Genomic DNA, 11,962 nt, shown 5'->3' with positions numbered 1-11,962 from the left:
TGAACAAACTTGAATCTACACTATCTGAGGATGCTTCCACACAAGTATCAGCTTTTCTGGCCAAATGGTTTTTGAGAAGAAGATTTTTAAAAAATATCACTAAATTTTCAATAAATCCTAATTATTTTCCTTTACAATAGGGCATGGCCCTTTATTTGAACAAACTTGAATCCCCTTTACCCAATGATGCTTTGTGCCAAGTTTGGTTGAATTTGGTCAAGTTGTTCAGAAGAAGAAGTCGAAAATGTAAAAAGTTTACAGACAGACAGACGGACGACGGACAAAAAGTGATCAGAAAAGCTCACTTGAGCTTTCAGCTCAGGTGAGCTAAAAAACTACACAAAACATGTTGTATTGATTAAACCTATGATTTATTGATAGATGAATACAACATTCAGACATTTGTAATTGCATGAAATACATAGTTAAATGAACCAACCTAAATAATTTTACATAACACAGAGATTAAAAGAAAAAGATTTTGAGGAATTGGTGGAATGTTTGATAGGACTCTCAAAACCTGGTCCCAGTTCACATGAAGGCACAACAAGTGTTGTAATTTTGTTTAACAATCATACACGTACTTTCATGATAATAATACAGAAATAGAATCATTATGAGCTACGACAGAATTGGTTAATACCGTCTATTAAATATTGGATACATTTTACACAATATACTAGTTTACGCAGAAAAAAAATAATTTGCATTAAGGTAAAGATAAAAAGATGGACTTGCCATAGAGAGTGAGATCAAACAATAAATCAATTATTATGCATTCATCACAACCTTCCACACCTACAATGGCTCCATCATCCAAAATATGAATTTGAAAAAATAAGAATCCTTTTAAGAAGAAGGACGGTGCATGATTTATCACATTCTAGAATCTGGTTAAAACCTTGTAATCACTATCAATAGCGTACATTCTAAGGCGAACTCTGGGCTACAAAATAATCTACCTACATGCAGATGCAAAACACATACATGTATTTACATGTAAATAACCAAACATTATGTGAATTTGGTTTGAGCTTTTTATGGTACATCCTTCCAAACAATGAAAATACATTTGTGATATTAGCTAAAACACTTTACTTCCTTCTTTTAAAGCATTAAAAATTATGACATTTAAAACATTTACTTTCAGCAACAGAAACTAAAAGCCCCAGAAAACTTTACATACAAACAATGTGTAGGATCCATAGTACCTTGCATTACTTATCTTTTAAATATCGATTCTTAATTATATCTATAATTTCTTTTGAGTTTCTTTATCCATTCTGACATTCTCGGTTACATACAGCAACTATCTAAAGACAAAAAGCCCATGACCAATTGTATATTTAATTTTCTTTCTTAATTAAAAACTATAATTTTGGTCCAAAAAATATAAAGGAGGAAAATCCCATTTGTGTTCCCAAAACACTAGCAAGCATTATCTAAAGCTACATGTAAAATAGCATGATCCCAAGCTCCTGAACTCTGGAGCTGTTAGCCATTTGTCAGATGTTATACTGTATGTGAAAATAATTTTAATATTTACATGTACAATATGTAATCACAATAAACAAGATAAAAGATTTTAAAAAGATGGATTGTACAATATTCAAGAATGACATAATTATAGAGACTTAATAAATTTGTTAAAATTTATTTTTAAAAAATGACCAAGTATACTTCGACAAACTCTGATCATATTAATTTCTGGTTAAAACATAAACATGTAAATATTATTAATTATGAAATACATATACTTCATTTAAGAATCTTTCCATTTTCCATCCAGTTAAAATTGAACATTTGGCATTACAATGTACTTTGTTATCAATAGACACCAATGTATAAATGATTTGGTATATTCTCCTTTTCATCTATGAAAAGCAATCGTTTAATTAATATTAATAGTTCGTTTCTGTCAATCTATATTGCACTCATGCAAATAAAAGTTGAAATTCATTCATAATGAAAATTAACAACAAAATACAGGTACCAATGAGTATACATGTAGGTAAACAAAAAGGGAACAAACTTTAACATATGAAAGGTAGAATTACATTGTAATAACTATATACCGTAAATGTGAACCTTTCATCTGTGTATATATAAGCATCTTTAACATGAACACACATGTTGTGAAAATCTTGACATAACATTTACTTAATGGTTTGACAAAGTTTCCTTACATATATATATATTCTGGCAAGATATTGTTGCATATTAAAAGAATTAATATACAAATGTACTCAACATCCATAAAATCACAACATACCTTACATGATCTGCACCAATAAAATGGTTGATGGATTTTAGTTAGTTCATGTATGGGAGACATTTTGCCAAAAAAAAAAATTAATTTGTTGGTTTTTATTTTTTCAAGGTTTATTTTAAAAAAGAAAAGACGAGACAACATACTGTATGGTGGACATTGAACACCTGTAAAGTTACTCCATAAACAGTATTAAGTACCAGTATTTATGCCTATACATGTATGTCATTCAATCTTTAAAAACATATTGTCTCTATCTCCATCAATCTCCATAGAATTTCTTGTTTCCAAAAAAAAAAAAATTATAGTTATCGATAATTGCATAGTACATTTGATATGCTTTTGAAAATCTCTCTCTCTGCAGATATAAAAATAAAAATTGTCTATTAATAGTTGCAAGAATATTCAAATAAAATATTTCTCTAAAACTGTGTATAAAATTGTCACAAATACCAGTACGTACATGTACATGTATTCTCATTCAAGTAAATTTTATACATTGTACATTGATTGAATTCAATGCAATATGAACAAATTTATCAACAAGGTTATGAAGCGTACATATATTTGGTTATATGGCAACCACCCCAAGATGCATTTGGAAAGGCTTTGATAAAAATTGTTCTACTGAAAAAGTAATCGCTTATATTAGAAGCAGAAATGGCAACCATATTTAATGTAGCACCATTCCAACAAAACAACTTTCTTCTGATTCTTGCTCCCACATTCAAACACATGGTACAAAATAAAATTAAACAATCAAAAGAATAATCAAATAAAGACAAAGAAATGAAAGAAATAGTCTGGTTATAGCTGACCCGTTAATGTAATGGAATGAAAATAAACACAAAAAAATGTTTGGAGTTTTGAGCTTTGCAATTTGTTGGAATGGTATCAAAACACAAGAAAAGACTGTATATATTGGTTGTAAAAAAAATTTGTGAGCAAAACAAGTCAAAAATAGCTTTGATAATAGAGAGAAACTGAAATAAAACAATCTTATTAGTTTAAACAAGAAGAAAAAAAATTGGTTGTCAAATAAATTGAGAGAAAAAATTAAAAAGATTCTCATATTAAGTGAAAATGTATTTACCAATGCAATATATTTCACACTAAAGCAACAGTTGGACTTCATGCAACATCTATTTTATCTAGATTGATATTATAAATCATCCTTGAAAAAAATCGGATAACTGGTTAAAAAAAGGAAAATCCAATGTGACAACAATGAACAAGGTACTGGATTTTCCTCGAAGAGAAACAACAATCAAACGGATGATCTCTCTCTCTCTCTCTCTCTCTCTCTCTCTCTCTCTCTCTCTCTCTCTCTCTCTCTCTCTCCTACACTGGTAAACTTCTTGGGCATTGTGGATTTTGTTTGAGAGATATATATAATATCACAGCTGATCCTTGTAATTAATTCTTCTGGTAATTCCTAATTCCTAGAAGTTAGTTTTGGTCACCAGTCTCCGGATCTGCAAGAATAAAAAAAAAAATCTTCGTTAATAAAATCGAATTATTTGAGAATCATACTTCACAATTATTTTCATTTTTTAATAATCCACAGGAATCACTGACAATGCATGCATTTTTCATTATTATTTTAATTGAAATTATAATTATAGTTTTTTGTAAGATAGGACACATACACAAATGTTCATGTTATATTGTTATATATTATTTTTTGAAAATTATTTTTTTATTTTTTTTTTTACATGAAACAGATTTTTGTGTTTTTGCCAATTCTCTTTTTTATCCTTTTGAAAATGTTAATCAAAAGTATGCATGCAAAATGTTACTGCCTTTAAGTTTGAATGAAGAATGTCAATATCAAAATAACATGTTAATTGAATAAAAAAAACTTTGAGCACCCCTTCCCATTCCCTCTTCAAATAAAACAGAGATGTCCAAAATCTTCACTTTATCATTAGCTTGTAGATTAGACAGCATTAATGGAACATAAGTGACCCCAAAATGTTGACAGATGAGCTTTCTAAGTAAATAAAACTTCTGCCTTCACATTTTAATCTTAAGGAAACTGAATACCAATTAAATTTTATCCTTATTGTTACATGTATCAATCTAGCCCTTACCTACATACATACATGCAAGTACATGTACAATAAAATATATAAATAAAAGCAATCTCAAGCTGGTGTATATCGACGATTTACAGGGATTGATATCTCAAGCAATCTAAAAACCTTTAAACTAGGATATTTAGGGGAGAGGAATAAATAAGATGTATCGATGGAGAACATTCATTTCTTGTTTTACATTACATACATGTACTGAAATTAGCCTCGTGCAATAAAGGTAAAAATACTTAGCAGGAGAGCTACTCCACTTAAGATAATTATTTTCCAGATCATTTCAAACTTATAATTAATCTCTTTTTTTAATTTCTCTACAGTGTTCGTTGGGCAATAACAATTTCATTGTGTCAAGGGTTGTTTGCTAGTCTCGATCTGCATCCCCAAACCCCTTGCTGACATCATGTTAAACATCTGAGTAAAAATATCAAACTCCAGTCAAAGCCACTAACAAATTCGTAAATTAATTTGAAAAAATAGAATTCAAATGTGCTACTTTATGACAACAACATGTTAACTATTGCAGACTATAAACAAAACTTTTGTGCTTACGGTATATACCAACCATGCAAATGTGATGTCTGACTTTAGAATCTAAAACTTTTGACCTTCATTCAATTATATATAAAATTCATGTAAAGCTCCATGAAATGTGAACAAAATGACTATTCCTTATCAAATTTTACCCAAAGAAAAATCCACCATGGTCTATCAAATCAAATACAATTACTAGGGAAAAAGGGGAGATAAATGTTGTCTTAACTTAATGATTTGACTTTTGGAATTTGAAAATTATTTGAAATGATTTACTATGGACTATGAAACTGAGCATGCATAATAGTCTACGAGTGACAAATAAAATAGTGATATAAGTAAAGGATTGTGATGTTATTATGAACTTATTATCTGCCATTGGAACAGCTGAAAGACAAAAAAGGTGAAGAATGCACAGGTGGACATAATGGTTAAAAAAAAAACTGAATGAGGAGAAAAATACAGGTCTATCACTGTACAATTTACAGAAAAAAGATAAATGTGTAGATGCACATACAAGGAAAAAAAACTCTTTTTAAAAAATAGTGAAATGTTTTATGCAGATTTACAAAAAAAAAAATCTGAACCCCCCCCCGACAATGGAAATTTCTACATAAACTCATGCTGCAGGCCAATATGCACTTTTCAAATATTTACATTCTTTTTCTTTATTCTACATGTTTATATAATTATAGTGGATATATGTTCATCCAGGTAATGTGCAAGAAAGCATATATACTTTAAAAGTCCTCATTACCAATACTAAGTAATATATCTGTTAATAATAGCATATGATATAGTTTTACAAATGTTTAATAGTACTTGCATTCTACAAAACGACTACTTACAGAGCAGATAATTAGTATCGGTTCTTTGTGGGTGGTAGCACAGGGTATCCGTCACGATGCCCTGGGCTAGGGTAGTGTCGTGAATCGTGATAGGAAGGAGGGGGGTAGTCTCTCTCACCCTGCCTGTAATAAGGGTCCCCTCGACTGCCCTGATAATCGTCACGGCGATAATCATCACGGTATTGATTTCCACGGTGATAATCGTCACGGCGATCATTGTAGTAGCCTGGGTTGACCTCCCCATTGTTTGACCGTGCATATCCACCATTGGGAGGGCTAGGATGAGAGAAGCAAAAGGTCATACCCCCGGTTTTTTTTGGGTTTTTTTCATTAGCAGAGGGTAACAGTTATAAAGTTATCACTATAATCATTAGTGGTTTTGGGAAACGGAGAGAAATTGAGAAATTCTAAACTAGATAGGTATCGTGAATTTTGGAAGAAAATGACAAAATCTGCTCATATACATGTAATGAAACCCAAAAAAATGTTAAAATAAAAATTCACCAAAGCTATAAGAATAACACTAGCAGATATAAACAATAAGTACTAGGTTTTTTTTTAAACTACTGTGCATTTACATGTGTTTTTAATTATTGATTATGAATTAAAAAGTTTTTTAAGACGATATTTTAATGAAAAAATGAATTACATGAGAAACGAAAACAATCAGATGGTGACAATTTTGTTAATAAAAGAGGCACAAACTAGTGGAATACCCAAAACCACAAACAATATTATACTGTCACCAAACAGCTGAACGAAGAGTGCAATAAACTCACGAGGTCAGTGGAATGTTGTCTTGGTGCCCGTAGGTCTCCATCATTCTGTAACATTCAATTAATCAAATCAATCAATCGATCAATCTATCCATCAATATCCAATGTACCAATTCCAACTAACATTTACTGTTGTACTGTGGAATCATTTTCATTTGTGGGGGTCAATGTTCGTGGGTAGCCAATATTTTCCTGCTTCATGGGGACGTAACTTTATTGGTACACGTAGTGTAATCGGATAATTTCAATCAATATTAAACAAATAATTGTGTATAGGTTCGTAGGTTTGTAAATTTGTGGACAAGGGTTACTCATGAAAGCCACGAAGATTGGTCCCCCACAAACAATGATAATTCCAAAGTATTTCAGCAAATATGTACCATAACATGTAATATATGCCAAGGTAAATACATGTAAGAGCAACAACTCAAGAGAAGTTCAAAAATTTATTTTTTAAAATCTTATTTACCTGAGCCCTGTTTATCTCTCATTCTATTCAAATCATTGAGTATGAACGTGTACCATATATAGTAATCGAAATGTAATTTTAATTAATCAAGGAACATAGTTTTAAGTTCAAACTCTGCCATATTTAAGATTTTCTAAAAACTTTAAATGAAATTATATTAATGATTGAAAAATACCCAACTTCTGTACTACAAATTAATATCTTCTACACCTTGTGAGGTGTAAAATAACCTGGTATAAGTTAAGGTGAACTTACGGACTATCAAAGTCCTGGTGCTCCTGCTTTTGCCGACTCTTCTTCTTGGCGTCGTGCAATTCTTTGTCAAATGGGTCCTCTCTCTGGTACATGTTTGCCAGCAACAAGGCAAAGACTATGCTTGGAATTGAGAAAAATATTCCCCAGCCCAATCCAAACCAGAATGTATTCTAGGAGAGAGTATTAAAGGAAATCATCGTTTTTACTTTAGCTTGAGTGTTAAGTTTGGGCATACATCATTTTTTGTCAAAAATAACTCACTACCTATAGAAAAACTGGATAATGAAACACATATACATACATGTATATATATATATTGTTTAAGATATACTAAAAACAAAAATTTTTCAAAATGATTTTTAAAAATAAGTTAAATACATGTAAATATATCATATGTATGTCTGTTGACTCTTTCTTTCCAATATTAGTCACGTGCATACATTCTAGTGTGTGGTTTTTTTTCAATTAATATTTTCACAGCACTTGACCATATGATAATATTCATGTACATGAATTTAATTCTAAAGCCCAATTGTTGCTATACTTACAAAAGGATTAAGAACAACCACACAGACTGAATCTGTCAAGGTCTGGGCAGCATTGTACAGACGCCTACACTCTCCAGCATTCTTTGTCACCTGTTGAATTTAAAGGAACCCATTTGATGAATCAAATATTCTTCATTAAACATATTCAAGGTACACCTTATCATATGTAAATGAATCAAATCTACACTTACAGTCTTTGCATGTTCTATCCCACTCTTGACAACATTTGTGACATTTACAACTGTTTTGTTCAACTCCTGCAAGGAAAATCAATAAAATAAATTAAAACAAGCATTCTGAGAGTATTGCATAAGCAATACACGTCCCCTACTGGTTTGTCGAAATTGTGAAAACAATGCACTGTTATGCAGAATATCGAACCCGAACATTAAAAAAATTGGAATATAAAAAATTCATTTTCTTGAAAATTTGTCAACCATGCAGACGCTACAAAAGTGTAAACTTGATCTGTACTTTGACATTTTCAAGCTGTTCAGCAAATGTCATATTATTCCTCAAACGCATAATGAAAAAAAAGTGTGGAAAACTGAAGTGGGACAGACAGACGGACGCAGAGGAAAGCTGTCCCCTCCGGTAAAAACCGATAGGGGACTAATAAAAAACAGCACACTGTACTTTTCATATATCTCATTTGTAGGGGTGCATTAAGTCAAGTATTTTGCAAGAAAAGGATGGAGAATTGTACAGATAAAAAAACAACTTTAACAAACTTCTCACCAGCTATAATGAAATTAGAGCATCATAACAAGAGGCCCAGGGGCCACATCACTCACCAGAACAACAAAAGCTGATAAAATCAGCATTACAGTGTCAAATTCAAAATATGTCGACAAATAAGTACAGTAAATCTTGCACAAAAAGCTAAAAAAATCTGTCAGTTTTAATCCACATATTTTTATGGTAAATACCAAGTCCCTTTAAAAATTTGTTGTTTTAGTATTTTTGAGAAGATTTTTCTCTATTTCTTTGCATTAGTAGTGATTTGAAAATTCCCCATTTGTGGCCCCACTTTTCTTCAGGGAATAATGGTTTAATCAAACTTTAATCTGCACAACCTACATGTATGCTTTCACACAAGTTTCAGCTTTTTTGGCTGAATGCTTTTCCAGAATATTTTTAAAGGGGAAGGAAAGTCAAAAACACATTTTATTGTATTTACTGAAGGTTGACATGATGTAGAACTCTTCTGTATGAAAAACAAAAAAAAATTATTATTTTGATGTCACACCATCTATTCCGGTTTGGTTTACATATACAATGTACACAGTGCTCTAAATAGAACGCTGGTTTATGCCTTTCTGTTACTGAAGTAATCGACTGAACAAAAATGATAATGTTTAGGTTCACACGTCAATCTATTTAAAAGAATTAATACATGTATGCATTTTTATTAAATAATCTGCTATCATTCAAAGTTGAAAATGGCCTTGAGTAGATTTTTACTCCAAGTCAAGTTCTTCACTAACTAAATAAGTATCTTATCTCATTTGGCCCCGATCACGACTGAAGACGGGATGAGGCAACGCACTTTGAAATAATTTTTCGTTATAAGTGTAGACCAACATTTTTTAACATTATGACTCTTATAAAACTCACTTTGAAAAAATATATTCTTAAATTTTTTTTTTTAAACATTTAAATATATAGTTTTGTTTATACCGTATTTTTCGGGGCATATGTCGATGTGGGGCATAGGCCAAATTGCTCATTTTTAGACAAAATTCAAGAAAAATCCTTAGAATAGCCGAATTGGGGGATCAGCCGATTTTCAATCGATGATTACTATAGTGAAAGTATGACTGCTGATTCAGGAAGTCATCGTATTAAGTATATACTTTCAATATATTGATGTAGAAAGTCAAAAGAGTAATTAAAGTTATTAAATTTGCTTAACATATATGTTTTAAGCAATTTTTAATATGCAACACCAACCTCCGTGGTTCTGTTTGGTAGAACTAAGTATAATATTTTACCAAACCTTTTATATTTTATTAATACCTTATTGCTAAGCTTCATTTAATCAAGTTATATTTTGAAAGCTACTTGTAAATACGGGGTATGGCGTCCATTAGCTCAACACGTGGTTTCATATTCAAATAGAGTTATCCCCCGTAATCACTATGAATGAGAAAACGAAATACCAAACATAAAATATTTAATTTGTGTTCTTTCCATTAATTAATTAAATAGTGACTTGCCGTTATGCAGAGAAGTTGTAATGTTAAAAACACAATTAATGCAATGAAGTGTATAATGGTGTACACTACGTGCCCACAGGCTGTGTTTTAGTCACGGGTTTCACACCTTTGTATATAAACACGACACCATAATTTCATTCAACAGAAAATTAATTGTAAAAACACAAAGTATTTGATTTAGTCTACACCCAAGACCAGTGATTCCCACGAATGCAGACATGAAGAATTCACAAAAATTCTGTCATATTACATTCTACCCGGTTTCGTTTTCTTTTTTACTACGCAATAATACTTTCCAGGGTTCATACACGAACGTGGGAAAAAATTGTTTTGATTGGGGTTGTAAAGAAATACCTCGTTCAGTACTGTACATTTTATTACTCACGATGTCATTACAAAAATTATCAACGGGACAACTATCGAACAATAGTTCAAACGGATGAAAAGACCCAACCTTCATAGTAAACTGCTACAACAGTACAATGGATAAAAATAGTGAATTTATATTTTACTGTTTAATTTTTTCAACTTCGAGTCTACAATTAGCCGACCCCGGGGGATATAGGCCGGGGCTCGCTCATCGGAGGAGAAAAAATACCGGCCTATGCCCCGAAAAAATACGGTACATGGAATATAAATTGATGTTTCGTTTTCATTGAACCAATACGGCGATTCATTCTTTCAGCAAAGGAGATAAGAGCGTCAGATGGTATTGACAAGGATGTTTCTCATGCGCTGGATAAATCTTAATACATAGAACATGAATCCAACTGCTGGATTCAGTTCCTCCCAGATCCCTGTTGAATTGTGTTTGCAAAGGACTATGTGCGGTATGGTCAAATATCTGCCCCCGATTTCAACCAATTTTTAAATAGTATCGTATACAAATCAAATTTTCACAAATCATTGTATAGTGGATGCCTATAACTTTTATCTTGATTTTAGTCATCATTGCTCACTCGCTGTTTATCTATGACGTCACCTAAATGACCTAATTCCCGCAAATTTGCAAAAAAAATGAAGATATTCTCATTTTTGCTCTATGTTTTGCATTCGGAAGTATAGAGCGCAGGTCTGCTCAAGTACGATTTTGACATATGTTTTTCTTCATATAATACTAAAAAATTGTACTTGAGCAAGCCTGCGCTCGATGTTTCCCAGTCGAAAAACCATTGGAAAACACCCATATTTTGCTACAAAACATCAATTTATCAAAATAATGCAATCTTCATGACGTCATTACTACATTATGACATCACTGTGGCGATAACCTTTTACACCTTTATTTCCAACATGATTTTAACTATCTTTAACCTTATTTTTAAAGCTCTTTCTAAAACTTTGATTTTGGGGGCAAAAAATGCATAAAACCGCACATAGTCCTTTACTAGAGATCAGATACAAATGTACAGATTTATGGAAAAATTCTTTGAAGGGGATTATTGCACCTGCCGCGCCAATTGAAAAGAAAAACAAAAAGATTCAATAGGGCACATATACATTTCATATTTCTTCCCCTTTCAAACTTCGTGGGTTATGAAGCGATGATTGTTCAAATCAATTTAACACCACATAAAAGTATAAACAATGAATTTTAAATTCATTCTTTTTCTTAAACAAGAGGCCCATGGGCCACATCGCTCACCTGAGGAACAATAGGTATGATAAAGTCAGCTTAATGGAGTCATAATACAAACAATCTGGACAATGTACAATAATACATGTAGATCCTGTATAAATAAAATCCATTTTTCCCCCTTGGAACTCGGATAGCCCTGATTGCTGCCAATATTTACAAGAGCAGACTTTAATCACCGCTCCTGCACATATATAGGGACTCAACGTTACGCAGGCAGGGATGACCGCACACCCACGCAACTCAACAGGTACCAATGTTTACGCAAGCAGGGATGACCGCACACTTGCGCCAACAGCTCAACCTAACGCAAGC

General features: G+C 31.9%; 1 protein-coding gene across 4 annotated transcripts in view; it reads right to left on the bottom strand.

Annotated features, from left to right (window-relative positions):
- Positions 1-349: 349 nt before the first annotated feature.
- LOC128164704 (prominin-1-like) overlaps positions 350-11,962 on the bottom strand; it is a 36,654-nt gene continuing 25,041 nt past the window's right edge. The window contains exons 21-26 of one of the 4 annotated variants that reach the window (XM_052828693.1): positions 7,984-8,049; positions 7,793-7,882; positions 7,245-7,414; positions 6,524-6,568; positions 5,863-6,020; positions 350-3,744 (exon numbers count right to left, since the gene is read on the bottom strand). In XM_052828693.1, the coding sequence (XP_052684653.1) occupies positions 3,719-3,744; positions 5,863-6,020; positions 6,524-6,568; positions 7,245-7,414; positions 7,793-7,882; positions 7,984-8,049 (555 nt within the window). In that variant the 3' untranslated portion in view covers positions 350-3,718. The other 3 variants (XM_052828691.1, XM_052828692.1, XM_052828695.1) reach the window with 3 other exon arrangements.

The sequence above is a fragment of the Crassostrea angulata genome, chromosome 10, assembly GCF_025612915.1.
Source record: "Crassostrea angulata isolate pt1a10 chromosome 10, ASM2561291v2, whole genome shotgun sequence".
NCBI classification, from domain to species: Eukaryota; Metazoa; Mollusca; class Bivalvia; order Ostreida; family Ostreidae; genus Magallana; species Magallana angulata.
This window is presented reverse-complemented; position numbering and strand designations above follow the sequence as displayed.